Source organism: Thalassophryne amazonica, chromosome 18 (genome assembly GCF_902500255.1).
Source record: "Thalassophryne amazonica chromosome 18, fThaAma1.1, whole genome shotgun sequence".
In the NCBI taxonomy this organism is placed as follows: Eukaryota; Metazoa; Chordata; class Actinopteri; order Batrachoidiformes; family Batrachoididae; genus Thalassophryne; species Thalassophryne amazonica.
In genome coordinates, this window is record NC_047120.1 from 27,682,188 (window position 1) to 27,699,873 (window position 17,686).

Sequence of the window (17,686 nt, forward strand, 5' to 3'; positions counted from 1 at the left end):
TGACATTTCCTGTTTCATTGTGGACTCAAAATTTGGCACTTCCTGTTTGGGACTCAGTGTACCATGAGCGAGCTGTGTGTCGCTTCACTCATATTATTATTTTATTTTATTATTATTATCTTTGCCTATAGGGCTGGAATAAGGGATAGAACTCTCCAAATTATTTTTCATTACTTTCCATTTCAATCATACTTACAGGTGAAATGTTTATCCACAGCCTTTGAACTAACAATTTGTGCAGTTTATATCTGCAGATGAAGGCATTTTAGTCAAAATCACAAAGAATAAAATTGTGTGCCTTGTTAAAGATCAATAGAAAAGACCGTTCAGGACGGGCACGTGAGTGGTAATATGGCGGCCGAATTGCTTTAAAAATATTGGCCGATGAGCTATCCAGTGTTATATACAGATCAGTGTAGTGGGACCCACATGTACTACAGCTCACCCGCCATCTTCAGCAGCCCTGCACCACCCTTTGGGACCCTGTTCTGTTACAAGGATGCAGGCACACAAAGGCACGCATGAAGCTGACAAAGGATAAAGCAACTGGGACACAAACCTAGGTAGGCTAGAGACATGCTTGCAGTCTTTCTCTGCAGTTGGCAGACCTTTGTGCAAGCGTGATATCATGGAAGTGATAGATATAAAGACCAAAATGTTCAAACATATTTGATTCAGATGTGACACTTTGCTTACATTTCATGTTATAATAAGCCTATTTTTGCAGAGTGGGGGGTCGCAGTTGGAGATCCGGAGGAAGCTGGGGTTGGTTGTTCTCACCTCAGAGGTCCATTGCTATTGTGGTGCAGCGGTAAAATTACAAAAGTTGCCTCACTCTCCAAATACTTCTGGACCTGACTGTATGACCCCTTTAAGGTTTACACTGTAAATTCTTGCTTGCATCACCTCTTGCCTTCAATGCACCGCCCACTCAACTTCACCGCAGCCCAAATTTCTCAAACTGCATATGAAATGTCTGTCTGACCACATCGCATGGAAAAGTCCATTAATAAAAATCTGTCTGTGCAACAGATCACCTTTCTGTACCGCTTTTGCTTTCTTGAAACGTCGAACATAATAATGCGACCTGACAAACGAAGGAGCAGAAAAAATAACATTTGGGCACCATCTGATTGCGCCGTTAATCTGTGCACAGATTACGACAAACTTAACTATGAAGCAATGGTGTGTCCCTTTGGATTCATAAGAGCCTTTCTCAAACTGCCCATATTGTTGTGTCTGAACATGTGCCATCTGGTTGCCAACTGCTCTGACATGATTGGACTTAGTCCATATTTGGAGGATGTGATTTGTGTCTCATGTCCTAATCTGAATATGGTATAAAAAGTGTGATGGGGCAGCTTTAAGAGAGCCACTTTCACATGCCAAGAGTTTCCAAGTGAAACAATCTCTTAATCTGCTGAGGCTCAGAGTAATGAAATGAGATCAGATTTAAACCGACACAACCCAGAACAAGCATGCAATGGATTGAGGAAACTCTTAAAATTTCTTTAATGTGATGCATATAATAAAATAACTCTGAATGACTACATTTTCTTTTGTTTTTTTCTTAGTATAATTGTATATAATTACCTCCCCCAACAAAGTTATCTCCCCTCTTTGTTTTCTGTTAGTCAACATGTTTTTTGTTGTTGTTGTTTGTTTGTTTTGTTGTTTTGTAATCATTGCATTTTTCATGTTTAGCTTACTCTGGAGCACACAGTTTACAATGACAGACTGTTGTAAGTTCACATATAGCAGTCCTATTGAGATACCTTTCAGCACACAAAAGGGTCGAGGTTAAGGTCAAAGGTCAAGGTCACAAAAAGGTCAAACACATAATTCACAAAAACAACTTTCCGGATCGCAATTTTTTGAAAATTTGCCTCCAAACATCACAGGCTAATGGTCTGCCGCATAAGTCATTATCTGGGATAACCATTCAACCTTGACCTTCAGGGATTGCCTTGAGGTCAAAGATGACCTACAAGGAGGTCAAATTTCATATTTCTGTAAAACATGTTGTGTAATACACCAAATGAAAGGGCTTCTTAAGAGGGTTCAGAATATACCAACAGTTCTCCATTATGATGTCATTTGGTGACGTTATGACAAGAAAAATGGCAAAATTTTGATTTTTAAGGGTGTGACAAAGCATGCAAATCATCTTGGATCATGTTCAAAGTGGACAAGTAGACACTTGAGGAAGACCTCTTTTGGTGTGCAACAAATGTAAGGTCAATTTCAAAGGTCAAGGTCACAGGAAGGACAAACACTAACATTACCCAAAAAAGCTTTCCTGGTAGCAATTTGTGCTTTTTTGCCTCCACATTTCACATGAACATGGTGAATGCTCTTGCTCATAAGCTGTTACCTGGGATAAGTGAATAACTTTGATCTTCAGGGTTTACCTGGAGGACAAAGATGACCTACAAGTAGATCAAATTTCATGGACATGAAACTTGAAACATATAGAAACTTGAAACTTTCACTCTCATTTGTGACAGTGAGGTGCAAACTGGCATTCTCAATGAATAGACTTAAGTTTGATCCCCATCTGATCCATATCACATATCTAGTGGATTATTTGATTTTAACATTGAAAAGCCCTTTTCAATGTTTTCCAAGGTAAAAATTTGTGGAATTGGAAACTAGTGTTGGCGGATTATTATGAATTAATTAATGTCATATTTATAGGTTGTAGTCAGAGTAGGGTCTACATATGCACTAATATGTTAATTGAAGAAGATTAAGTAAATCCTATATAGGCCCTGAGACACACTGGTGCTGATGTTTAGAATCTGTATTTTGTAGCATGAAGCAGATTGGAGTCTACGACTCACCCTGTATAGGACGCCAGTCCAGTGCAGGTTACTTCCCTAGCCACGGTTTGTCTTTCCAATGGAGAGAGATAGGTTGTGTGACCAGGAATTAAAACCAGGTCTACATTATTATATTACATCCTTTACTTACCACGTAAAGTCTGTTTGAAATTAAAATCTTTTTTTCAAGACAGACTTGGCCAAAAAAGCAACATAACAATAATTCATACATATTGGAAGCCCAACAACTGTGCTGCTTGCTTGTTTTTAATTTGTATGTTTTGTTCATTATGTTTTTGTCTTGTATTTTACAAATAAAATTGATTCTTCTTCCTCTTATTATTATTATTATTATTATTATTATTATTATTATTATGTGATTGATCTCTTAAAGCTACTTCTGACCTAAAAAAAATAATGTGTAGGGTAATATGATTTCCAGTGATCATATGTCTGTAGTGGCTGCATGTGATTGCCAAATAGTTGGTTACATCACCACCATAATCTGCTGGTTGTGCAACAAAACAAAGGTTGCACTGTTTGAGGTGCATTTGCACTGACTAACTCTGAGAAACAGAAGTCCACCAACTGAAACAAATGTTTATTGTCCTTCTGTTAAAACACACTACCATTCAAAAGTCTGGAAATGGAAAAGAATGTATTCTAATCCAAAATATTGCGTATACAACCCCTGGCAATAATTATGGAATCACCGGCCTCTGAGGATGTTCATTCAGTTGTTTAATTTTGTAGAAAAAAAAGCAGATCACAGACATGACACAAAACTAAAGTAATTTCAAATGGCAACTTTCTGGCTTTAAGAAACACTATAAGAAATCAGGAAAAATAATTGTGGCAGTCAGTAACGGTTACTTTTTAGACCAAGCAGAGGGAAAAAAAATATGGACTCACTTAAGGTTCCACAGTTGACAGTGCATGTCAGAGCACAAACCAAGCACGAAGTCAAAGGAATTGTCTGTGGACCTCCGAGACAGGATTGTCTCAAGGCACAGATCTGGGGAAGAGCACAGAAATATTTCTGCTGCTTTGAAGGTCCCACTGAGCACAGTGGCCTCTATCATCTGTAAATGGAAGAGGTTCATATCCACCAGGACTCTTCCTAGAGTTGGCCACCCATCTAAACTGAGCAATCGGGGAGAAGGGACTTAGTCACGGAGGTGACCAGACAGGTGTGTGCCTTACCAAATCATGTCCGATCAACAGAATTTACCCCAGTTGGACTCCAATTAACCTGTAGAAACATCTCAGAGTATCAGTGGAAACAGGATACAACTGAGCTCAATTTTGAGCTTCATGGCAACAGCTGTGAATACTTATGTACATGTGATTTCTTAGTTATTTTGATTTTTAATAAATTTGCAAAAATCTTATAAAACTTTTTTCACATTGTCATTATGGGGTATTGTGTGTAGAATTTGAGGGGGAAAAAAAGAATTTACTCCATTTTGGAGTAAAATGTGGAAAAAAAGTGAAGCACTGTGAATACTTTCTGGATGCATGGTACCTTGTGCCATCATGCAGCCCTGATACACATGTAGGTGCTGAGCAGAACTGTGCACTCGTCATTCATCATCCAATCAGCTATAAAGATCTAAAACTCTAAAAGTGAAAACGATGCAGTCTGTCAGCTTCCGGGAAGCAATAGCCTAATCGTGCGAATGAAAATAACCCGTCCTCCGCTAATCCCTGCCTATCTGTTTTTATCTGAGGATTCTGAGCAGTATGGAGCTGTCAGTCTGCACAACAACTACTATGCCTCCTCTGTGCACTTAAACTCAGCTGCGGCTCATACGTGTTTATTTGTAGTTTAGTTGGGTAGTTTAAAGTAGCTGCCGGTGGGAAAAATGAGTAAAAATTTCAGTGTTGCTTTTTGTTTGGCTTTGGTTTTTGTTCCTATGCTGAGCAGATCATGTCCTGCACAGTGCAGCTGCTTCTTCCACAAATTAAGCGATGGATCCAAAGCAAGGTAAGAGTAGCCTTTTACATTTACTCTCAGTTTGGGCTGTGTTATTCTTTTAGTGTGTTTTAAATAGATTTTCGCTGCAGCTTTCTTTACTCTCAAGAGCGGAGGATTAACTTGGAGTGCGAGTTTAATCTCCTTTGCCTGTCAGAACAATGTGATTGTGTCATTTTTAAACTGTGCAGTGGATGTAGAAAATCTACACATCTTTGGGGTTTTACACATATTTCTTTCTTTATGGCTTTTAAAAAAAAAAAAAATTCAGTGAGGGACACCTAATCCACTGTCATTACTTCATAAAAGTCACCAAAACCAAGTTACCTCAGGAAGCTCTTAGCAGTGGTGGAATTTGAACCCACACCATTAATATGACTGGAGCCTAAATCCAGCACCTTAGACCACTCGGCCACATTACCACAGCCTAGCATGAGTTTAGCTTTACTCTCTTTTCTCAAAACAAGGAGCTGTGGTGCAGGAGGCCCTAGGCACAGCATCTCCAAGCACATGTAACTCCTTTGGAGTTGTAATGGGTGAGTTGATGGCTTTCCTCACTAGTAAAGTCACTCAGCTTTTGAGAACTGGCTAACACAGTATCTTACTGCTTGTATTAATGTTTAATTAAAAACAAAAAGTTCATGACCCATCCCTTGATGTGTCTGAAGAAAAGTGGTGAAAAAAGTGTTGATTTAGTTGTGTTACACTAAAGGGCACCCATACTTATGCAATGCATTATTTAGGGTTTGATATATTATCGACCCATCCATTCATTTTCTATACCCGTTTACTTCAATTAAGGGTCACGGGGGGTTGGAGCCTAACCCAGCAGTCATAGGGCATGAGGCAGGGTACACCCTGGGCGGGATGCCAGTTTGTCACAGGGCCTTAATATAATATATCATGTGGTATAGATTTGTTGTTGGTGTGAAGTTAAAGTGGATAATCTGAGAAATTTTAACATAAAGAAGACTGAATTCTTTATTTCATGGCATAAGGAAATTAAAATGTGTAAAAACCCAAAGGTATGTGAACTTTCTGTATCCTCTCTCTGATTCTACTACATATAGAGGTAGAAAATATAAATTCCATTATTAAATTTATGGTTAGATTTATGGTATGATTAGATGATTTCTGTAGCGGACACAGAACAGACTCTGCTGCAGGAACAGATCCAACGAATGGCTCGATGACCCCCACCCCTCCCCAACCCCCCGATGGTGGACTGGACACCTGCATGGACTCTGATCAATTGTTGTTGTGTTATGTTCTGTATTGTAAACGTGTTTGGTAGAATGGCCTAAGCAGTGGGTCACACCTTTGAGTTTGGTCTGCTTCAGGTTTCTTCCTCATTATCAGAGGGAGTTTTTCCTTACCACTTTCGCCTGTGTGCTTGCTCTAGGGGGTTGGTAAAGTTAGACCTTGCTTGTGTGATGCACCTTGAGGAAACGTTTTTGTGATTTGGCGCTGTATAATCTAAATAAATTAAATTAATTAATTAAATGAAGTTAAATTAATGGTTGCTCACCTGTTGTTTTAGGTATAATTTGTTCTTATATATCAGCTTATAAGATGATTTTTGTTGTTTTTCATATCTGCAGGAGTGTACTTTGCAAGAATCCAGATATCACTGTCATCCCTTCAAATTTTCCCATCGATACGTCAAAGCTCCGTATTGAGAAAACAGCTATCACAAGGGTTTCAAGCAAGACCTTCCATTACCTTAACAGCTTGGAATTTTTGTGGATGTCTTTTAATTCGCTGAATTCTCTCAGTGTGGAGAGTTTTCGGGGTCTGTACAATTTAGACGAGCTGAGGTTGGATGGCAACTCTCTCACATCATTTCCCTGGAGCTCTCTGACTGACACCCCCAACCTGAGGCTCCTCGATCTGCACAACAACAAGATCTCTACAATCCCAGCTGAAGCAATCACTTACATAATGAATATCACCTATCTGGATTTGTCCAGCAACAGTTTGACGACCATTCCTGCTGATGTTCTGACAATGTGGTTGAGTGTGAAGCCTTCCCAGGACATGGAGTCCTCCAAACTAATTCTAGGTGAGGACTCGTTTTTGCCTCCACCATGGAGGTAATGGTATTGGGTGCTGTTAGTAGATCATGCAAACACTATGAAACTGATTTTCTCAAACGTTGGTGGAAGGGTGGGGTGTTTTGCCAAGAAAATAAACCTTTTGGGGTGGATTTGATTAAGGGGACGGATCCAGGAATTTCCACTTTCTTTAACATGGGGGATTTTTCAGCATTTTGCAAATTTCTCAAGAGACGATCCACAGATCCTCTCGTGAAATTCATAAAAATGTTTAAAGAAAATGTTGAAAGAAAATTTTAAAAAACATATCCATGATCTGCAGCTTCATTGGATCAAAAAGTTAATGGCTTCTTCCTTGGGGTCCCTTATACCAAGTTTCAAGAAAACTGTTCTTGTCGTTTTTTGTTTTGGTTTGGTTTCTTTTTTGCAAATTGTGCTAACATTCACTCTAATATTTACAGAGATATGTGTGCAGTGTTGGCTGAGGTATGTGCTCTAGCACTAGGAGCATTTCTTGTTGAGGTATTATTAATGTATGAAAACCACCTCCATGTCAGGTGGCACCATTAAAAATGTGATACTTTGGATTTCTCGAAGGCTTTGGAGTCCAGATTGACAAGGTTTCAGACTACTTCCGTTCACTTGCTGCCTTAACTTGATCGGTCTGAAATGACATGTTTGGGTCGTCTTCTCAGGTCTCCATGACAATCCATGGCTGTGCGACTGTCGCCTCTTTGATCTGGTCCAGTTTCAGAAGTCACCATCATCATCCGTGGCTCTAATTGACACCAGGTTGAAGTGTGCGGATCCAGAGAGCTTGTCAGGGGTTCTTTTCACTGAAGCCGAGCTGCAGAGGTGTCAGGGTCCTCGGGTGCATACAGCCGTGGCTCGCGTTCGGAGCTCCCTGGGAAACAATGTCCTGTTGCGCTGCGGCACAGTCGGAGTCCCAATCCCTGAACTGTCCTGGAGTCGTGCTGATGGCAAGAAAATGAACGGCACCGGTAACCTCAGATAAAATAATCTCAGACTTACTGATACACCTAATGAGATTAAAGGTATACTTTTGTAGCACTATGCTCAACTCTACTTTGTTTTTCAGTTCAGGAAGAAATCTCAAAGGAGGGCATCATTTGGTCAATCCTGAGCGTACCTGCCGTCTCCTTTCATGATTCTGGAAAATATATGTGCAAAGCAACAAACTTTGTGGGCACAGCAGATGCCATCATCTCCTTGGTGATCACAGATTCCTTCCAGTCAGAGGAAATGGGCAGCACTGCCAAGAGAGCCAGAGGGAAGAAAACAGGCAGCATCGGAAGGGCGGCGTACCAAGAGAAACTTATTGCCAGATATGTACCTCCATCAACCACCACAGCTGCCAAATCCATCATTGAGCCTCTCGTCAGTAAAGGCATCATAGGGAGATATGAAGTCGAGAGCTACAGCGTCTCTGACAGCGCTGGTCAGGGGCAAGGTAGAGCATCTGGCACTACAAGGCCCATCAAGGAGCAGCAGGATGCTCTCAGTCACTTGGCAGCCAATGCGTCCTCCTTACAACAGATTCCAGAGAAAAGGATTGTACGCTCAGTAAAGGTGATCGGCGACTCCGACCACGCCATCACTCTGAACTGGCGGGCCCCTACAGCCACAAATACCACAGAATTCAGCGTGCTATATGCTGTATTTGGGGAGCGAGATATGCGCCGGATTAACGTAGGCGCAGGAAAGAACCGAATCACAATAGACGGCCTTGTGCCAAAGACAAAGTACATTGCTTGCGTTTGCATCAAAGGCTTGATCCCAAAAAAGGAGCAGTGTGTAATCTTCTCAACGGATGAGGCAGCCACTGCGAGTAGCACTCAGAAACTCATTAATGTGGTGGTGATAACAGTGGCGTGTGTGATCGCTGTGCCCCTGACACTGATTGTGTGTTGCAGGGCTTTAAAGAAGCGCTGCCAAAAGCTGCTGGGGAGGCAATCCAAAGAAATGCAAGACTCTTATGTCACTTTTGAGACCCTCGGCCCAACTAGAGCTAAAGGGATGGAGGGGGAGTATCTGACCAGGCTCAACCCTGATGAATCCAACCGGCTTCTTTCAGCCAGGTCCAGTGTGGACTCTGAGGCTACAGCCAGGACTGAGGGGCCACCGAATGAGTACTTCTGCTAGTATCAACAACTGTATGCCTGAGCCTCCTTGGGACAGAGTGTTGTTTTCTAACTGCTGAGCAACAAAGCAGGAGTTGCAAAAATACTCCAAGGAATTCCCTTTTACTATGCTCCAGTGGACACCTATAGCTCTGTTATCCACGGATTTGTTTAAAGCCTTGTGGGATTAAAGCCACTATTGATTTGGTGAACTACAAAAATAGAATTAAGTATAAATAAACAGATAATTATAATATTAAGGCTCTCCGGCTATGTGTAAAAATCACTATGCACTTTAAATTGTTTTTCTTTCATACTTTCTTTCATTCCTGCATAGCAATTTTGAAATGCTACCCATATGCACATACAATTCAAACCTTTTTCTCCCCTCTGTGATGTCACAATTGTCTTCTGCAGAACTCTTTATTTCAAAGTATTTAATGAAATCCGCAGTTAGACCTTTTGCATGTCAGTGTCATGTTAATGTGCCAGGTTTGCTGCGTGATCAAAATCCTAAAATCCATTTTATTTTATAATGAATATATTTGTAACCTGAAATACACACATATGTATGATTGCATAAAAAATAATTTTTTATACCAGTACACTATTTGAATTAGATGCAGTGATATTTGAATGCATGAACATTCATTCAGGATGTTTGATTGCCTTTGTTAGAGTACAATACCAGTGCCAAGGGTGGCCCTGAGGCTCACTGGTGCTGGTGCTTATCTCCAGATTCCGTAGGATCAAGTGGATGAGAGTCTATGATGCTCTCAGGACAGGACGCCATTCCAATGAAAGTTACTTCCTCACTTGAGGGTAGTACCCATTTTACAGATGGATGGACTGAAGTAAAAAAAAAAAAAAAAAAAGCAAAAACCTTCTCAGCACAAGTCCTGTTGTCCTTTCAGAGAATCCTTTTGAGTGCATCATATATGTGCAATAGAATAGATTCATTAAATGATTGATAGACACCATTTCTCAAATGTTGAGTTGATACACACTGAAATGCCATTGAGCAGTCAACAGTAATTACTTTGTAACTTTACAAATCTATCGGACTGGGAGGTCCTAAAACCATTAGATAATATTTACATGATTCTGAAAACCTCAGACTCTTCATAATCCATAAAGTGCAAAAGAGTGAATAAATGTGTGTGTATATATATATATATATATATATATATATATATATATATATATATATATATATATATATATATATATACGAGGTCTATTAGACAATAAACCAACCCTTTTATTTTTTTTTTTAACTATATGGATTTGAATGACATGCGATTCCACCAATCATGCTTGAACCCTCGTGCGCATGCGTGAGTTTTTTCACGTGTCGGTGACGTAATTTCCCTGTAGGCAGGCCTTGAGTGCGATGTGGTCCCGCCCTCTCGGCTGAATTCCTTTGTTTCACACGCTGCTCCAGACGGCGCGCGTTGCTTTATCAAAATTTTTTCTGGACCTGTGAGGAATATCCGAGTGGATACTATTCGAGAAATTAAGCTGGTTTTCGGTGAAAAGTTTAACGGCTGATGAGAGATTATGGGGTGTTTCTGTCGGTGTAAGGACTTCCCACGGGGCGGGACGTCCTGCAGCGCTTCCAGGCGCCGTCGTCGGCCTGTTTCGACCTGAAAACATCCTAATTTAAGGCTTAATTCACCCAGGATGTTGTGAGAGAACAGAGAAGATTCAGAAGAGGCCAGCATGAGGACTTTATGCGGACATTCCACTGTTTAAGGACATTTTTTAATGAAAGACGTGCACGCAAATTTCCGTGACGACTCGGCGAATATGTGTGCGCCGCGACAGGAAAAACACCTCCGTGTTGAAAACCATTTGTAAAATTCAGGCGGCTTTTGATGTCTTTCAACAAGTGAGTAACTGAGAAATTGTTTAACAGCTTGGGCATGTTCCAACTTGTCCGTTGTTTCCAACGGAGGTGTTTTTCCTGTCGCGACCCCCCGCGGTCAGGTCCGGCCCGACATGCGACTCTGCCCGCACGTTCTTTCATTACAAAATGTCCGTTAACAATGGAATGTCCGAATAAACTCCTCATGCCGACTTCTTCTGAAAGTTCTCTGTTCTCTGACGACTTCCTGGGTCAACAGAGCCTGAAATGTGGAAGTTTTCAACTTGAAACGGCAAGACGCTGCCGCCTCGAAGCGCAGATCACCATCAGGCGCCGTGGGCCGTCCTTAAAGTGACACTACCAGACCTAAATCTCTCATCAGCCGTTAAAATTTTTACTGAAAACCAGCTGAATTTATCGAATGGTGTCCACTCAGTTGTGCCTTACAGTTTTGAAAAAATTTTGATCAAACAAAGCAGCAGTCTCTGAGCCATTCCTAAGCAATGAAAAAATTGACGAGAGGGTGGGCGACTCCTCACTCAAAGACTGCCCACAGGCGAATGACGTAACTGACAGGCGTGAAAAAACTCTTGCATGCCCACGAGGGTTCACGCATGTCTGATGTAATCACACGTGATTCAAATCCATATGGTTTTTGAAAAAAATAATAAGGTCGGATACTTTTCTAATAGACCTCGTGTATATATATATATATATATATATATATATGTCATTGCTGTTATTTGTTTCAGTGCCGTTTTTGCCTTGAACAACCTGAGAGCTGACTCGTGTTGGGATGACTGAGGTCAGATTACAGTCCTTTCCAGACATCTGTCTCTGTGCAGCCCTCCCTCTCTGTGCCGCTGATCTCAATGGGCTACAGGCCTCTTAATTCAGACGAACCTCCTGTCAGGTTAATTTCTCTGCTTTGCTATGAATAAATTAAATTAGTTATACCAGAAGTTGCAACTCAAAAATATAAAATATCTAACTTGTTAAATTCTGATTCAACAACCTTTATGGAGAGTTAGTCAGATAATCCGTGAGACACAAAGTGACCCACTGCTAAATATGCACCTGTCCTGTTTGTCTCGCATGTCCTCTTAAGTGTTACGTCAAGAAAGATTAAGATAATAGGCTTTCTTCCATGCAGTCGGTGGACATGTCCTGCTCTGACAGGGCCTGTTTCACATGCAACTCCAGGAAAATGGACGTCTTTTATCTCACATTAACTATATCATTTGGAATTTGTCTTATGAGTCATGGATCATCAGCATGTGTCATTGGTTGTTCTTGCACCAATGACTCCTTGGGAAGGTAAGCGGCCTAATGACCAGTTCTTGAAAGTAGGTTATAACCTACCTAGCAAAAATAGTACAAACCACAAACCTGTGAAGAAATATAGGATGTTTTTTAACCACCTCTTTTCCTGGTTTACCATTCTAGATCTTTAGTGTGTATGGAAGCTCCCATGAGACACATTCCAGAAGATATTCCAGATGATTTTACAAAAATTCGTATTGAAAACTGCCACCTGACCGAGTTACCTCGTGGGTCTTTCTCTAAAGTTTGTGCTTTGGAGTTCCTTTGGCTGAATTTTAATGAAATCACTGTGATGAGCATTAAAAGCCTTGAGGGGCTGACAAACCTGACTGAGCTGAGACTACAAGGAAACAAGCTAACCTCAATACCATGGACTGTGTTTCAGGACACACCAACGCTCAAGATTTTGGACTTGAAGCACAACCGACTGGACGTCCTGCCAGAACACGCTCTGAAATACTTACCTGGACTAACCTATTTCGATTTATCCTTCAATCAGATTAGTGTCATATCAAAAGATGTCTTCATTAACTGGCCCCTTTACCAAGCAGCAATGAAAACATGGGTGAAAGAAGGGCTGGTCTCCAATGTGGTTCTGGCACTGCATGAAAATCCATGGTTGTGCGACTGCCGCCTCAAAGGCTTTGTTGAATTCATCAGGGAGGTCAGTCCTCCCATCATTTTGATGAACTCCTATTTGATGTGCTCGGGACCTGCTGCCAAAGCTGGGAAGTATTTCCATGAGACCTTCTTGAAATCATGCATGAGTCCGGTGGCCTCTGCACCAGAAACCAACATCACTTTACCCCTTGGAGCAAACATAACGCTTGCATGCTTAGTCAAGGCGAGGCCTAGTCCGACCATTCAGTGGATGTACAGTCTAAAGATTATAAGAGCATTTTCAGGTAAGAATATTTATTTTTGTACTGCTGAAGGGTGAAAAAGAGGTATTGTGAAGAATTCTGTCTGACTAAATTAAATTTGAGCTTAATTCTAGACCTTCTTTTTAAACAGAAATTACATTAAATTAATAATTGAAGTAATAATGAATTAGCTAGCAATGGGTATGATCCGGTCGTGTCTAGGAGCACACGGGTGCCATATGTCAATGCATCCATCATACTACACAACCACCTTGGGTTGTGGATGGCAGCCACCTGTCCTCTTGGCCTTCTCCAAGATGTGGAGAAGATCCACATCTGCAATTATCCAGACCTCCAGTACATTGGGTCTGCTTGCACACTAATGAGTAACTGGGTCTAGTGTCTTGTACAGAAACACTTGCAGAGATGTACAGACAGAAACAGCAAGATTTTGTTCAACTTAAAAAGTGACCTACTCCTCCAAATGAGCCGTGCTGTTCAAAAGCTGGGGGTTTGATGGAGATTTTACAAATGGGTTCAATATAGCTGCAGTAGGCTGCAAGTTGTGCTCAAAGTTCATCACAGCAATTTTTAGAAAGTCTCAATAAACCTTGGGTGTTACAAACATCTTAAAACTACTTAAAAACTTTGAAATGGTCATTTCTAGTCGCTATGATTCTAAAATGAGGAAAATAGTCCATACCAATGACCGAAAGATATGCACAAAAATTTGAGTGGGGGTGAACAAGTTGTCTGGGCAGTTGGTATCCAGGCCCTAAGATGGTTCCGCAGTATGGTGGATGCAGACCTAATGACTGGGTAATGTGCCATAAAAGGAACACTTTCACATTTACAGTGGTGGTCCAACATTTCCATATACTCATCACGAATGTCATTGTAATTTAGAGTTTTTAATGATGTCTTTGAACTGTTCTTTTGCCAGGGTGGAATGATTGTATAGCATACATCATTAATGACTTTAAAAACCAAGAATTGGGTGCACAAGTATGAATTTATTTTGGATCTTCTCTCATCCACACAGAGTCAAAACTATGGTCCTTGGTTTGAATCCCCATAAAACTCTGACAATCATTAAAGTCTTTTGGGTTAGTGTATTTTTATATACTCATAAGTGGGCTACAAGTATATAACTACTATCTGTAATGAAATAGCATACTTACATGTACACTAGAAAGTATACTTATGAGGAATGATTGAGAAGTTTTGAACTTGGCCCAGATAAAGTAGGGCGTGGTTCTCTATCTCTTGCATTCTGAGAAAACAACATTTCTCAACATTGCCCCCAGTGAGTCAAAATTTCACACATTCTTGAGAAATGTTGGTTTCTCAAATGCAAAAGATGGAGAACCACGCCTTAGTTTTTCTGGGTCAGGCTCAAAACTTCTCAGTTGCCCCTTGTATGATGTAAACTTGAGGTTTACTTAAGCATATGTAATCAAATTAACGTTAAGTACACTTTTTTGTTGGGATTTTTTTTTTTTTGGTAAGGATGGACTGATAGCCTACCTGTGTGGTTGGCAGTTGGGAGTTCCACTGGTTTGTGCATGTAGCAACTGTAGCAACAGGCAGCAATAATGTGCAACCTGCATTGTCCTTCACTGGGTGAAAACCAACAGTCTTCAGTACGTGATGCAGATGCTCGAACCATGAGGCTAAAACCCAAAGCTCCAAACATCCATCATGAGAACATTTTCTGTTTATTGGTGTGTTTGATCACTGCACAGCACCACCTGCTGGCTGCAGTTACAAGCACATCTTATCTGACACTGTTTTTGTTGATGTAATGTGACTTTTTTCATCTCCTTACAGTTACTGAGACTGATGTAGATGAGGAGACCATCAGATCTCAGCTGGTGATCCCATCTCTCCATCTGGCAGACAGAGGAATCTACACTTGCATGGCCAATAACTTTATTGGCAACTCCTCCGTCAGTATCGTGGTTAATATCATCTCCGCTGATTCCTCTGTACTTCTTCCTCCACATTCCCCTATGATGTCATCTGATGAGAATGCCTACATCGACATCCGCATCGCCAAGCAGACAGTTTATGGCATCACACTAGAGTGGTACGCGGTCACGGACAACCCCGCCGAAACCTGGTTCACCATCCACTTTGGGAAATATGATTCACTCAAAAAGGAGATAATTTACATCGGACCTGGTATCAACAGCTACTCAGTCAGCAACTTGCTGCCCGTCACTAAATACGAGGTGTGTGTGAGTCTGAAAAACCATCCGCCTCATGAAGGCCAGTGCGTTGTGTTTGTGACAGGAAGTGACATCAGTGAGTTAGAGCAGAGGGAGCGTCTGATCCATATCATTGTTATTGTGTGCGCTATGGTGCTGGCCATGCCCGCCGGTATGTACGCCTGCACCACGGAGGCCAGGTTCAGCTGCGTGGAGCGCTGCATGGATCTGTGGAGGAAGCGCAGGCTGCAGGGAGACAATCTGCAGGGAGTGGACAGGCAAGGCACTTTTGACAGCATGCAGGCTGCTAGTGATGAAGGTCTCTGCAAGGACTCAGAGGAGAAGTTCAAAAAGAGGAGGAAGTCTGAAGATCGGTGCAAAGGAGGAAGTGCAGCTTATTTATACTAGGATGTAAATCAGGAATTATACCTATAATGCCGGATTACAATTGCAATACTATTATGGCAAAACCAGAGTCTGTATGTTCACTGGACAAACCCTCTGCGATGTCACCCAGAGGATTTCTGAAGAACAGATTTGAAGCTTAAATGCTGTGATATCAAATGTTGCTATCTCGGCAGTGCCTAACTCCATCTAACTCCTGACCAAGCCATAAATGGACAAGACATTGATCCTGGGTAAGACCGGCTTGACCTGGGTGAGACCAATGAAGCCCCAACATACTGACTGATCTCAGTACATTTGAGACAATAATGTAAATATAGTATCTTTCTTTTAAAAAAAGGACTCTGACTTAGTAAAAAAAAGAAGATCCCTGCCTAAAAACATGATTTTAAGTTGCATTTTTACAATTTCTGCAGTGATTTGGTGTAATATTAGATTTACTGCATGTACAAGGTAAGATTTATTTTGCAAAAACAGACACAAAAAAATCCTATTTTAAATAAATGATTCAGAAAATATTGTTAAAAACACAATCAAGCCATTTCTAGTTTTATTACATAAAGCACTTTGAATTTTGCGAAGGAGCTCATTTATGTATGTAAATATGTGACATTTAAGGCTCCTCGTGTAAATATCCAACTGCAAATGCCTTTTTTCTTTAGTTTTCAGAATAATTTGTTTTTAACTGTATAATTCACCATGTTGAAGATAGATTTTTGTTGAAAAACACATTTAGCTTCTTGGCTTTGGGCAACTCTTTTTTTACATTTTCATAATAAATGGAAATTTATTCATTCACAAATTTACAAATGAATGCAAAAATCATACTCATGTACATTTTTCTTTCTTGTAACATGATTTATTCAGTAATGATTGTTAATTCACTTTTTTAAATAGCTTTTGTTTTCATGGATTGTACGTGTACTGTGTTGTAATGATGTATGATGTGGATTAAAGGGGTAAAATTGCTGATATGTAGTGATATATTTTTACACAGTCACTCAAAGGATTTATTACATAAGCTATAATGTCTTATGTGTCTGTATGTAAAGTGCTCAGGAGATTATAATGTTTATACGTATCTGAATCCTAGTGAGAAAACATTTGCTTTTACTAACAGGAAGTAATGATGGCCACCAGAGAATTTTTTTAATGAAAGAATATAATATAGATAGATAGATAGATAGATAGATAGATATAGGCTCCTTTCAATATACGAGGTCTCTTAGATAATAAACCGACCCTTTTATTTTTTTTTTAACTATATGGATTTGAATGACATGCGATTACACCAATCATGCTTGAACCCTCGTGCGCATGCGTGAGTTTTTTCACGCGTGTCGGTGACGTCATTTCCCTGTGGGCAGGCCTTGAGTGCGATGTGGTCCCGCCCTCTCGGCTGAATTCCTTTGTTTCATACGCTGCTCCAGACGGCGCGCGTTGCTTTATCAAAATTTTTTCTGGACCTGTGAGGAATATCCGAGTGGACACTATTCGAGAAATTAAGCTGGTTTTCTGTGAAAAGTTTAACGGCTGATGAGAGATTATGGGGTGTTTCTGTCGGTGTAAGGACTTCCCACGGAGCGGGACGTCCTGCAGCGCTTCCAGGCGCCGTCGTTCGGCTGTTTCGAGCTGAAAACATCCTAATTTAAGGCTTAATTCACCCAGAACATCGTGAGAGAACAGAGAAGATTCAGAAGAGGCCGGCATGAGGAATTTATGCGGACATTCCACTGTTTAAGGACATTTTTTTTAATGAAAGACGTGCGCGCAAATTCGCCGAGTCGTTTCCGTGACGACTCGGCAAATCTGTGTGCGCCGCGACAGGAAAAACACCTCCGTGTTGAAAACCATTTGTAGAATTCAGGCGGCTTTTAATGGCTTTCAACAAGTGACTAACTGAGAAATTGTTTAACAGCTTGGGCATGTTCCAACTTGCCCGTTAAGATTTCCAACGGAGGTGTTTTTCCTGCCGCGACCCCCCGCGGTCGGGTCCGGCCCGACATGCGACTCTGCCCGCACGTTC

At 40.9% G+C, this 17,686-nt stretch overlaps 2 protein-coding genes across 2 annotated transcripts; both read left to right on the plus strand.

Moving 5' to 3' along the window:
• The first annotated feature begins 4,569 nt into the window (after positions 1–4,569).
• lrit1b (leucine-rich repeat, immunoglobulin-like and transmembrane domains 1b) lies at positions 4,570–9,645 on the plus strand. Its single transcript, XM_034193784.1, has 4 exons — positions 4,570–4,809; positions 6,399–6,859; positions 7,547–7,852; positions 7,951–9,645. Exons 1-4 carry the CDS (start codon positions 4,688–4,690, stop codon positions 9,012–9,014), a joined length of 1,953 nt encoding a protein of 650 aa, XP_034049675.1. The 5' UTR covers positions 4,570–4,687; the 3' UTR covers positions 9,015–9,645.
• Positions 9,646–12,013: 2,368 nt separating this feature from the next.
• Positions 12,014–15,758, plus strand: LOC117530903 (leucine-rich repeat, immunoglobulin-like domain and transmembrane domain-containing protein 2). The gene is made up of 3 exons (XM_034193860.1): positions 12,014–12,176; positions 12,306–13,087; positions 14,876–15,758. The coding sequence occupies exons 1-3, from the start codon at positions 12,022–12,024 to the stop codon at positions 15,661–15,663; spliced, it is 1,725 nt and encodes a 574-aa protein (XP_034049751.1). The 5' UTR covers positions 12,014–12,021; the 3' UTR covers positions 15,664–15,758.
• Positions 15,759–17,686: the final 1,928 nt, after the last annotated feature.

Excerpts from the sequence above, each read along its gene's own strand:
- lrit1b (XM_034193784.1), top strand. The coding sequence starts at position 4,688 with ATGAGTAAAAATTTCAGTGTTGCTTTTTGTTTGGCTTTGGTTTTTGTT. Across the intron at positions 4,810-6,398 it reads AGCGATGGATCCAAAGCAAG|GAGTGTACTTTGCAAGAATC; the intron begins GTAAGAGTAGCC and ends TCATATCTGCAG. Across the intron at positions 7,853-7,950 it reads CAAGAAAATGAACGGCACCG|TTCAGGAAGAAATCTCAAAG; the intron begins GTAACCTCAGAT and ends TTTGTTTTTCAG.
- LOC117530903 (XM_034193860.1), top strand. The coding sequence starts at position 12,022 with ATGTCCTGCTCTGACAGGGCCTGTTTCACATGCAACTCCAGGAAAATG. Across the intron at positions 12,177-12,305 it reads ACCAATGACTCCTTGGGAAG|ATCTTTAGTGTGTATGGAAG; the intron begins GTAAGCGGCCTA and ends TTACCATTCTAG. Across the intron at positions 13,088-14,875 it reads GATTATAAGAGCATTTTCAG|TTACTGAGACTGATGTAGAT; the intron begins GTAAGAATATTT and ends ATCTCCTTACAG.